At 40.5% G+C, this 12,500-nt stretch overlaps 1 protein-coding gene across 1 annotated transcript in view; it reads left to right on the top strand.

Annotated features, from left to right (window-relative positions):
* The window catches only part of LOC122816679 (cytochrome b-c1 complex subunit 2, mitochondrial), a 475,154-nt gene that overhangs the window by 227,405 nt on the left and 235,249 nt on the right, over positions 1 to 12,500 (top strand). Inside the window, exons 6-7 of the mRNA XM_044089644.1 lie at positions 4,319 to 4,394; positions 5,797 to 5,823. Coding sequence (XP_043945579.1) covers positions 4,319 to 4,394; positions 5,797 to 5,823 — 103 coding nt within the window. The remainder of the gene's footprint in view (positions 1 to 4,318; positions 4,395 to 5,796; positions 5,824 to 12,500) is intronic.

Genomic DNA, 12,500 nt, shown 5'->3' with positions numbered 1-12,500 from the left:
TGAGAGGTATACTTACTGACAATACTAACAGTCATACTGCCAGTAAGCATTACATCTCAACTGTTAGTTTTGCAGAAGATCATTAATTTTTCTCGCATTTTTGCCATGTCCTGTGTAAAATGTGATTTTTCTTACAATATCACTGAGGTTTTCTGTCAGAGTTTCATTATTCCTACTGTTCACAGAATGGATGTTGATACCAAAACCTCTTCCATGAACATTTTAAGTGACTTGCGCTAATATTTACCGTTATCCCAGATTCCACCACCAATATTTTTGTTTTTTGAATTCTTGAATAAAAGCTGAGAATGAGAACAAACCATTGTGGAGATGCTTTCTCCTTTGTCAACTCTCTTGCACTTCAGGTAGAAGATCACAAGTTCTGCCCTAAAATTATTTAAGAAAGGTAAGTAGTTTCTTAATGTCATTTTATAGTAGCAGTAGTCCACTCCTAGTCGGGATATCACTGGATTTTACCCATTCTTGGCTTTGTTTAATCACTTTGGCTTCACCATAATGATTAAACCATGACAGCTATGGGTAAATCCTGCATTACCCACTCCCATGCTAAGGGAACTACCCCCCACAACAGTCACAAACTTCAGTTGACATTCCTTGTTTCGTACACTTATCATTTTTGTGCAGTCACCCCTTTTAAAGGGTGTTGCCTTTTCCACCTGGATTTTCCAGCAGTATATTTACCATCCTTGACTAACAACAGTCTGTGCCTGGCAGAAAATATTTGTTTACATCTGTTTGTGACAGTTTTTTTTTTTTACTTAAATTTGAAGAAAGGACAGCTGCATTACTCTGTATATTGCTTTTTAAGTTGCATATTTTTTAGGCTTTAAGTCATCTTACAGTCTCTCAGGCAGACATGTAGCTGTTGTTCCTGTGGATCAATTATGCATTTAGTTTCTTTGACAGTCATCTTGAGGGACATTGTAAATATAAAAATTGTTTTATACCAGGCTGCTAAATGTTGATTGTATGTTTCTGCTTGGAGGGGTTTATGTTTGAGATTTATGCCAGTAGTATCTTATGCTAAACTTGAAGTCAGTAATCGTCACCTTTGTTGAATGAAAGAGGTTCTGCTTGCATGCTGAAATCTAAAGCATTAATTTTACAAACATGCATAACTTAAAGATTCTTATTGTAGAAGGTGGTAAGATTTTTTACAACTGACCAGCCAAAGATAAAAAAAAAAAAAGACTTTCTAAAAATTGATATTTCAACTGTCTATAAGTGGCCCCGGGTGAAAATATTTATCCAAAAAGAGCCATCATTACTGAAGCTTCACTGCATGATTCAGTAGATAAAACCACAGGCTTGAGGTGTACTTGAAAACATTTTTATACTGCCTCAAATGAATGAATAAATAAGGAATGTAGTTGCTGTCATTCTTCAGAAGATAGTAGTATTCATTTAAAAAGTGATAAACAAGGTTTAGGTTTTAAATCAGGATTTGCCTTATTTATAGTTTTAGTTGGATAGCAAAAGTTTGATTTGGTTTATTTTAAAATTAGGCCCAATTTTTAAGGTTGCCTCAACCCATGTGTCTTCTAAAGTAAAATCTTCTACCACCACAGCAAATAAGTATTAGGCTAGCTGCCCTTATGGACCATTTTAAGCCTAACCAATTTGCCTTTTTGCGCTTAAATTAACCTATCCCATTTGGTTAGAGAAATGACCCTTAATGAGAATAACTGAGATTATAGATAATTTGAGGGGACCAATGCATGGGGTTAAGTATTTAGGCGATGCTTCTCTCTATTAGAAGTACACAGGGGGCAGTCCTGGGGTAAATTTTCTGTTTTCTGTCCATAGATCCAAGTTGATCTTGAATATGGACAGGGATGAACTTTGTTTTATGTGGATGGGGAGTCTGTTTCAGTGCAGATGTATCCTGTGTGAGATATACCTGTCCCTCCAAACCATTGGTTTAGATCCCTAGACAGTATTTCCAGTGCCATTTGACTTGCTGATGTACAGTGAATCCATCAGTGTTGGGTCAGAGGAAGTCTTGTATGCCAGGCACAGGTTACCGCTTAGCAGTTTGTTGGATGCCAAGTATAGAATTTTGAGTCTGTCCAAGTCGGACATGGTGTTTAGGTGTGATTATCTATGTAGGTGTTCAAGTTGATAGTTTTGTCTGGACAGATATATGCAAAAGGGGCATTATCTTCAGTGGCTGGCCTAATGAGAGATTAGTAAAGAGGGACAATGGCATCCCTAGATCTAGACAAATCCATTTGTTTATACATTGTGCAATATAGAAGGACTTTCTAACCATAATGGACCCATGTTGGTCAAAAGTTAGGTCACTTTCCACATATGTTCCCAAATCCTGAACAACTGGGTCAGCTTTTGGGAATGTATTGTTAATGTGGTAGATCCCTGGGATAAATGACTTCCCAAAGTATACAATAACACATTTTTATGCATTTAGTTTCTGTGATTTTGGCACTGGTTATTTACTTGGGACTAAATTTCCTGAAGGGTGGCTGTCATTTAAGGATACAATGACTGCTCCTAGTTTGCAGACATCCTCAAACTTAGCCAGAGTAATAGCTTTTACTTCAGAAAAGTAGATGTCAAATAGGAGTGGTCCCAACACAGAACTCTGAGGGACCTCACTGGTGTCCGGTCTCTTTGTGGAGGTAATTTTGACTTCCCGCATCGTACATGTAAGCCAGTCAACAATCCAGCAGGTGGCATGGGGTTTATTCCTAGCGTATGTGTCTTTTCTACTATACCTGAGTGGGGTATTTTGTCAAAAGCTTTGGCCAGGTTGAGGTGTACGGTATGTACCATTTTGCCTTCATCATTGCTTTCATGACATTTTCAAAAAAGCCACCAGGTTGAGTAAGCATAACCTGCCATTGACAAATCCAGTCTCAAGACTGGTCAATTGTTTGGTGGTTCCCTGTGTCCTGTCCCGATTAGTTCCATCAGAAGTCTTTCCGTGGCTTTGCATATGAGGCTGATCAGACTTATGGGTCTGTAATTGCCTAGCTCTGTGGAAGGTCCTCCCTTATGCAGGGAAGTGACCTGAAGCTGTTCTCCAGTCACTTGGTACAAAACTTGTATGGAGAATGAATGTTTTATTGCGTTAGGGAATGGGCATTGAAGTTGAGGTGGATACCACTTTTTCCCCCGCATCTAATGGGATAATATTTTAAGTGGCACTCTTGTAATTACATCTAAAAAAGGCAGATGTTTCATAACCTGAGTCATGCATGTTGATTTATTTAATTAACTGTGAATGCATAACTGGAAAGGTTCTTTTTTGCTGGATTCTGAAAAGAAAATCAACCAGGAATTAATACAACTTTTAGGCAAATTCGGTAGTTCAGTGCAGTAATCATTGTTACATTAATCATTTGGTTATTAAAGTAAAACATCACAACCAAAGCTACCAGTGAGTTATAGCAGGTTTAGAACACAGTTGAACTGTTAGAAAGGTCTGCCATAAGTCAGATTCACAGTCCTCAAAATCTAACATTATAGAGATTCTTAAAAGTTTTATCAATCTCAAACATTAAGCATCAAACAAATGTTAGAACTATATGGTTAAAATATTTTAATTGTGGGCAAAAATTGTAGATTATATTGAATGTGCTAACAGAAATGGCAGTTCATTTTTTTTTTGCTGGTGTAGTTTATCCATTGTGTTGAAAATGGAGTTCTCAGAATTATGGAGTAACATTTAATCTGATGTCCTGTTCATTCATTCCTCAACGAATGGGTTCGGATCTTACCTGGCTGCTTTCTTTAGATTCTCCTTCCTTACCCGTAATGTCCCTGATCACTGAATTACCTCAGATCTCATTTGCCTCTCTTCTAGATCAGACAGGATTGCGACTTCTCAAGCTTGGGGAAATATTTTTTTTGTGAGTTTAGCCTTAAAACTTTGAATTCTCTTTTCTTTGTCAGTTGTACTGTATACCATCTCCCTCATCTTCCTTTCTGATTCCTTTTCTATTGTAGGGTAAATTTTAAACTTTAAGTTTTCTAACCCTTTCTTCCTCTCAAGGTATTCTCCACCTACCATAGTTTGTAGTCTTTTAACTTCCTTTCTACCTCTTTTGAGGGGGTATTCAGCTACCATTGTTGGTAGCCCCCCCCCAAAAAAAATTTTTTTTTATTTTATCTATATATATATATATATATATATATATATATATATATATATATATTTATTTATTTATTTATTTTTTAAGTCAGAGGTGGATAAGATTTTGGGGGAGTTCATTAGAACACAGATCCAGATGGGGGTTCTGCTGGCATGTCTCCCACCGGATCCGTGAGCCTTGAGTCCACCGTCTAGCCTGTACATGTTCCTTCTCAGATCCAACCCACAGTTTTGGAGAGTTGAACTATCAGATCTGAAGGTCTTAGCATCCTCTACTCTGACTTCCCTGACCCGATTGGCACTGACCTTGTTGGAGCATGATGGCTGTTGGAGCCAAAGCATATGTGTCAGATCAGAGGGGTTGACCTCAACTTCAAAGTTTTCAGAGCTGTCATTTCTACTCCGAGCTTCACCACTAGGTAGGTCAGCTCCAGCACCCCATTCGGATCTGGGGGTTCAGGGACTGCAGGGGCTGTCTGATCCGAGAGTCTTGGCTCCAGTAAGATAGCCCTCTGCATTTCCTCAGCCCTTTTCTTTAGAGGTTGTGCAGAGAGTCTTGTCTTTACTTAGATGGACTTTGAATCTGCATTCTTTGGATCTGTGCCTCCAACCTCCTTTGAATCCTGTGGATGAAGTCCCTCATCCTGCACTTCAGGGATAGCCACCTCAGATGAGCTTCCAAGTAGTTTCCACTAGGAAACTTCCTGTCTCTTCTGACATTTCCCCAGAGCACCACACTGAGGAGGTCCCTCAGAAGAGAATGTGCAAAAGGAGGCATCTGAATTCCCCACAGGAATCCCTCACAGAAGACATTAATTTTGATGAAGGGAAAAGGTCCTCTAGATCTCCACCTGAGGATGTCTCATTCAAGGACATCTTGGAGATCCTTTGTCAGAAAAGTGGTTGGTCTGCCCAAGCCCCTTCCCAGGAGGAATCTATGTTCTTAGAAGCCTTTGTGTCATGACCATCTACCATCTTGGGTTACCCCACCTGCAGATGAGCTGATAGACCTGGTCTCTTGCAGAGCATGGAAGGAGCTGGATTCCATAGGACTGATTCCCCAAGTGCCCGGACAAGATTCTTAGTGCCCTGTCAGACAAATTACATTGGACTAAAGGTGTTCTGTGGATGTCATGGTCATTGCAGCAGCTACTAAATGGAGTTGGCTGAACTGAGCTCCTCTCTCCAGCCCCCTAACGGAGTCTAGGGTGTTGGACAGATTTTGGAAGTGAGTGTATGCTTGAGGGACCTGCTCTTGTACAGTCGCTGAATTATTTGGCGTATTTCACAAAGCTACAGAGGGACTTAATCAAGGAACTCTCTAACTCTCCCATAGGGTCCATGTCTGTAGAGGAGCAGAAATCTTTTTCCTCATGCCTGGCCACCCTGCAATCTATTACTAACACATCTATGAAGTTAATCTCACACGCAGCTGAAGATTCCTCACTGGCTTCCGGTTCAGGCATAGCCATTACGAGATGTGACTGGATGCGGTTGTGTGATTTCCTGGAGCCCTTTAAGGTATCATTTAATCAATGCTTCCTTTGATGGATCTTCTTTCTTTGGACTCACAGTTAGAGATGCTCTCCCGCAGTAAAAGAACCTTCGTTCATCTCCTCGATATACATAGACAACTCCATTTTTACCTACATAGAACTAAGGAGTTTAGAAAAACAGATCAGTCGTTTGTTTCCTTTTCTAACACCAAGATAGGAAAACCAGTTTGGAAGATTACTTTAGTAAAATGGATAATAGATTGCATTTCTTACGTTTATTCCTTGAAAGTCCTAACCTTACCAAAAAAAAAAACAAATGCACATTCAACCAGGTCAATGGCTACGTCGGCTGCTTTTGGGGCTTGGTCTTTTATTGATGACATTTGTGCAGTTGCCACTTGGTCTAAAGCTCATACTTTTGTTTCTTATTACAAATTGGACATCCTTTCTAGAAACAGAGCATCATTCAGTTCGGCAGTGCTCCAGAATCTTTCCATGAGGGCCACCCAAGGTAACTGTAGCTGGGGACTCTGTCCCATTCATTGAGGGGTGAATGAAAATGACATCAGATATAAAAGTTATGTACTCAACTTAACATTCCATCTGTGTGTCCATTTTCATTCTTTCTCAGCTCCCCTCGGATCTCCCTACCCATGTCTTTGGGAATGACCTAATAGAATTCTTATTAGGAACCATTGTTCCTGTTTGAGCTCCTGATATTTCAGCCATCACTGTACTGTCTTGGCTATTTTCAGTAAAAAAAAAAAAAATTCCTGAGATAATGCATAGCATCAAAGTCCATCTGAGGTAATTAAGTGATCAGGGGCATTATGGGTAAGGGAGGAGCTCGAGAGTTGGATCCTAGAATCTAAAGAAAGTGGCAGAGTCTGATCTGAGGGTTTGATCCCAACACATTCTCTGAGGAAGATTGAAAGTGAACAACACAGATGGAATGTTATGGAGAGTACATAACATTTGCACCCCATTGGCATTTTCATTGCAAATTTGAGAGCATGCTTAAACCCAGAGCCAGTCCACACTAATACTGTCCTGCATCACCTAGCTTCAACTTCTTATTGGCTATTTTCACATATTATAACTCCATACCGCAAAGTATTGTGTCTAAACCGACATGCTCTCTAGGTTTTTCTTTAATTCTATTATCTTTTGCTATTATATGTATCCTAACTACATTCATATACTTTTAACTCCACTTAAACCAACTGAAATACAACGTCCGTTGCAGAAAATGGAACACTGCTGCAACAATGTAGATAACCAATTATCAGCCATTTACTTTACTTTCTGTACCTATTTATTTTTGTATTTTTATGTATTTGTTTTTTATATTTATTAACCAGGATGGTCTGACTGAGCAAAGCTGATTTTCAGAGGAGGCCTGTGAAAAAATACTCCAAATCTAAATGTGTGATCACTGGTAGAACTTTAAGTATGAAGCAAACGTTAGACTGAAGAGAAAGGTAGTGCATAGGTGAGGATGAGCATTGTGATTAAAGAAAGGAAAGGTATTACTAATTATAAATATTGAGATATTAGATAATGGTGTACGCAAATGTTCCTGTACAGGGGAAGGACCACTTTGTTAGTTGATTTTTTTTTTTTATTATTTGGTTAGAAATGTTTTAGCATTGGTGTTATTTCTGAGATCTAATTAATTGAAATTTGGCTGCACTGACAATATAGTGATTCGCCTTAACAATTCGATTTGGATACTTGTAGAAACTTGTACATTTGTGAATAGAAGGTTTTAGCTGTACTGTTATTTATGGACTTGAGCGGAAAGGGATGGGCATTTGTAAGGCCTGAGAAGTATTTTGTGTGTTTTTTTAATTGGTGTGGTATCCGTAACAAGTGAGGCACCTCTAGCAAATTTAATTTTTGTAAAGCTTAACAGTGAGCTTGGTTGAGGACATTTGCAGCATATTTTGCAACCGTTTATTATAGATATGTTCCAGTTTGACATTTTTGTGAATGTTAGAATAGGAGAAGAGTATAATTGTGTAAGGAGGAGGAGTATTTAAGCGGTGTTGTGTTGAGCTGTCTGGATTCAAAAGGAGCTCCGAGTTGTAGAGCATACATAATTTTTGTTCTTGAGATAACATATAATCTATGTACTTGTAAAAAGATGGCTTGTGATATATGATTACCCCAAGAAATTTGACATGGGTAACCTGTTCAGTTATTGTTGCATTTTGAAGTGATTGGGATTTCTTCTGGGTCAAATAAGAGTTACTTTAATGTATTGGCATGTAATAAAAACTGCAAGTCTTTGAGCAATTATCCAATGTTTTGGAGCTTATTTTTTTGTGACATAGTTGTTTGCGAGAGGTGGATGAGCAGATAAGGGTGATATCCCCTGCATGATACGTTATGTACATACTGTTTACAAAGATTTACTCGAGCAATAACCGTTTTAATGTGCTATGTACCACATTATCCAGTTTGCCACCACTGGCATAACTTCTCTTTGTTACTGCATCACTGTGGGAAACTTTGTCATCCAGTGTTCTTTTTCAGAATTAATCATGCCATCATCTTCAGTGCTTTAATCTCCCATGTATTCCTTCCGAACAAATAGGTTCATAGGTGTGTACTAGGCTAATGGCCCTGGAACCTTTACAAGCCTAGCCTATAGGATTACCCTGGGATCATGCCACCCAACCTTAGTTCCCAGTGCCTCTGTCGAGTAAAACCACTGGAGTGATCCCTGGAGTGAATTTTCTGTTTCCCATCCACTCATCAAGATTTCTCTTGAAGAGGGCCAGTGAAGTGCTCTGCTTGACATGTTTGGGAAGTCAATCCCATAGCATGGGCAGTCTCTGGGTTATGAACCTGTCCCTCCAGCATGTGGTAATGAGGTTGAGGTCTCTGGAGCATGTGGTGCGAAGTGATTGGGATTTCTTTGGATGCAGCATTTCTAACAGAGCTGGGTCAGCCATGGCTTTGTAAGTCAAGCAGAGATCGCCTCTAAGTAGGCTATACGAGACTGAGAATAGTTGGGAGTTTTTAGAGTTTGTCCATATAGGACAAATGTTTAAGGCCTAGGATCCTCTTTGTGAGGTACTTTTGTAGCCTCTCCAGTTGTTGCAGGTGTTTAGTGAGGTACATGCCAAATGGGGCATTGTACTCGATGATTGGCCTAATGAGGAAAGAGTAGAGGGGAGACCATTACCTCTTTCTTCCTGGATGCAAAACCCTTAGTAATGAGATGTGCCACATAGGACTGTCTGACCACAGTGGCAATGTGGTGCTCAAAAGCGAGGTTGCTGTCAACATGTGTTCCCAGATCTCTTATAATGCCTTCTGTGTTCAGTGGACTACCATCGATGTGGTAATTCATGGGAACCAGGTTTTTCCCAAAGGGGATGATGACACATTTTTTGGCATTGAGCTTAAGGCCATACTTCTGACACCAGTCATTGGTCTCAATGAGGCCTTTCTGTAGGATGTCAACATCACTTGGGGAGTTAATAATAGCTCCCAACTTGCAATCACCTGCAAACTTTGTCAGCCACAGTCCCTTCATGTTGGCCTGGACTTCGGAGAAGTAGATACCAAGCAGGAGAGAACCCAGGACAAAACTCTGTGGGACTCCACTCATGACTGGTCGGCAGTCTGACTTGGAGTCAGCTACCTTCACACTGTGGGTTTTACCTGTGAGCCAGTTTGCAACCAGTCTAGTGATATAAGAGTTGATACCTAGCTTAGTGAGTTTTTCTCTGATTCTGGAGTGCGTAATGGTATCCAAGGCCTTGGCCAGATCAATGTAGGCTGTATGAACCACCTTGCCGTCATCCACAGCTCTGGTGACTGACTCGGCGAAGTTGACCAAGTTGAGCAGGCAAGATCTACCTTTCACAAAACCAAACTGTGTGGGATCCAGAGTTTGGAGTGTCCCTATATTCTTGTTTATTAGGTTCATGATGATGCGTTCCTTAGCTTTGCATGTCAGACCCGTCAGGCTAATGGGGCAATAGTTCCCAGGGTCTGTAGTCTCTCCTCCTTTGTGGAGAGGGATGACTGTAGCAGTGCGCCATTTGGTAGGGACAAAGCCTGAGATGAAGCTGTGAGTGAACAGGGCACACAGCTGAGGTGCCAGTTCACTCTGTAGTTCATGTAGAACACAGCCAGGGATATTGTCCCATCCTATGGAAGCTATATTCTTTGCCTTGGACAGTGCTGTTTTAACCTGTACAGCAGTAATACTTGGTGCCTGGCAGTCTACTGGTATTGTGACTGGTCCTTAGGGGAAGTTGCCACTGAATCTGTCAGCCAGTATGTTGGCAATATCTGTTGGCTCGGTATAGGAGGTACCATTGTGCAGTAGCTCAGAGCAAATCTGGGTATTGCCGTGGAGATTCTTTACATAACTAGAAGGCCTTGTGGTTGTCTTTAGTATCTGCTGCACTTCTGTTTTCATAGCCAGCTTTGGAGGATTTGATGAGGAATCTCAACTTTTTGTTGAGGCTGATAAGGGAGTTTTTCCAGTCTTGGGACTTCATCATATTCCGCATCAGTTTCCTCCTTCTTTTGTAGAGTTTATTTATGGCAGGGGACCACAAGATTTGCTTCCTTTTTTAGGAGGAGAGCATCTTGGTTCTATTTGGTATGACGAGATCCATGCATTTGTGTACGTGTTCGTACAGTGCATTGGTGTATGATTCTGCAGTCATGCAACTATTCTCAATTTGCATGGGTGCTGTGAAGTTAGCCACCCGTGTTTTTAGGAGCCCAAAGTTAGCTTTGGAGAAGTCTTTTATGGTGGTTATCTTTGCGGGGTGGGAGGGATGTGGATTTCCAAGGTAATTGGTTTGTGGTCGGATCTAACCTGGGAGGAGCTGACTGTTGGTGTAGAGCAACGGTCGTCCATGTTAGTAATGACCAGGTCAGGGATGTTGCTACCTCTAGTGAGGGTGAGAACGAGCTAGTCCAGGGCATTGGAATTAATTAATTCCAGGAAACTTGGGCAAGTGTATTGGATACATGAGTAGTTTTCCCAGTTAATGGACGGGTAGTTGAAATAGCCCATTGTGAGAGTGTTAGGTTGGACCCTAATATTCTCCAGGGTGCTTAGGAACATGGAGTGCGAATCTTGGGACATGGTTGGGGACCTATAGCAGGCTACAACCTGAATGGCTGTCTTGCACAACATTAGCTGCACCTAAACTATCTCAGATGCTTGGCACACTGTTTAGGAGAATATGCATGTTTCTTTGATTCCTGATGATGATTTGGTAGTGTATGTTGTATAAAAGTGCTCATCTTTGACACTTTGGTTCATTTGCTCCTGTAGTTTTTCTAATTTTTTAGACTTTGGTCTCGTCTGATGTCGCAGTCATACTGATAAGTACTCTGCATACAATTAGAGAAAGAACAGCAGGGACTGAATTGCTGAGTGTCCAGCTAATGGTTGTTTTTAATGAATATTTGCATGCTGTCCTCATTGTTGCTGAAAAGCAGTTTGAACTGTTAAAATCCTATGCAGTGTTGTCTTGCCCATGATTTGAGATGAATGGAAATGTGGGATCTGAACTTTTAGACTTTGGATCCCAGGCTCAGGCCCAGCCCCATCCCCATTCCCAGAATCCCCTCTGCCCCAACAGTTCCTCAGATCTCATGTTCTGTGTAAACAAGCTGGATGTGTCCAGGGCCGTGTGCTTTTGGTGTGTTAATTCAGGATTTCAGAAAATCTGACCAAGTTTTTGTCTCTCTTTCTTTCTAAAACTAAACTCTGAACCAATATGTCCAATGTCACATTATCAAGGTGGTTCACCAGATGCATCATATTTGTGTAGAGCCAAGGGACTTTCACTGCCTAATTAAACCACATTCAAATAGGGATATAGCAACCTCTCCAGCTTTCTTTTCTGTAGTCCTTATTGATTGTGCTGTAGCTACTTGGTCTGCAGTTACACATTTGTCTGTCATTACAAGCTGGACCTACAGCCTAGATTTACGGCTTCATTTGGTTCCACCATCTTCCAGAATATCCTTCCATATGTTCTCCCATGTTTAGTGGTAGCTGAAGACTGTTCCTTGAGTTGAGATTTACAGAAAGCACATCATCTGATACGGAAGTCATGTACTTGCCATGATGTTGGACAAAAGACAACATGAGGTCTTATCTCAACCTTCCCTGCCTCTGTCCCCCATCCAAATCGTCAGCGCCTTAGGCTGTCAATTTGATCGTACTGGACCTGTCCGAAACCCTGGTCTTACTTAAAGTCCTTAACCATATTTGTTGTCGTTTTTAGTTTTCTCTGTCTCTACAAGTGGCATTAATCACTCTGTATAAGAGGACAGACTCTATCCCAGGAACTATTAGAGAGGAAGGGAAGGCGATTATGGGAAGGGGAGGAGTCCGAGCCTTGGATCCAAAGTCTGTCAGCCTCAGATAAGTCAGATCCAACATACCCATAAATTGAGATGAACAGAAAAAGAAAACCTGGATCTAACATTGTGGTAAATACATAACTGTTGTGTTGTATAACAGATATACTTGCAGAAAATATTCATTAAACTTCAAAGGAGAATTGTAGGAAGTTATGGCGGGGGTTCTGTATTTTTATTGGCTGTTGCTATTTGCCTGATTGACCATTAACTTCTGTGTCTGTTTTTCTTTTCCTGACCTCCCAAACCTGTTTCAAGTAAATTTATAATCATGTAATTAATCTATCAGTGGGGTATATTGTCTAAATTTTATGCTTGGGGGGCTGGAATAGTTAGATCCTATAGTACATTTGCCCCATGGCATTTAATAAACATTTTAACGAAGCATTTTCATGATTTGTTGCTTGTTTAGCTGGTCCCAAAGGAGGATGTAGCATAATGTATTTCTAGTTTGGGGA

Source organism: Protopterus annectens, chromosome 12.part0 (genome assembly GCF_019279795.1).
Source record: "Protopterus annectens isolate FY-2018-M chromosome 12.part0, PAN1.0, whole genome shotgun sequence".
NCBI classification, from domain to species: Eukaryota; Metazoa; Chordata; order Ceratodontiformes; family Protopteridae; genus Protopterus; species Protopterus annectens.
Note: the sequence above shows the minus strand (reverse complement) of the source record. Positions and strands in the feature narration are given on the sequence as shown.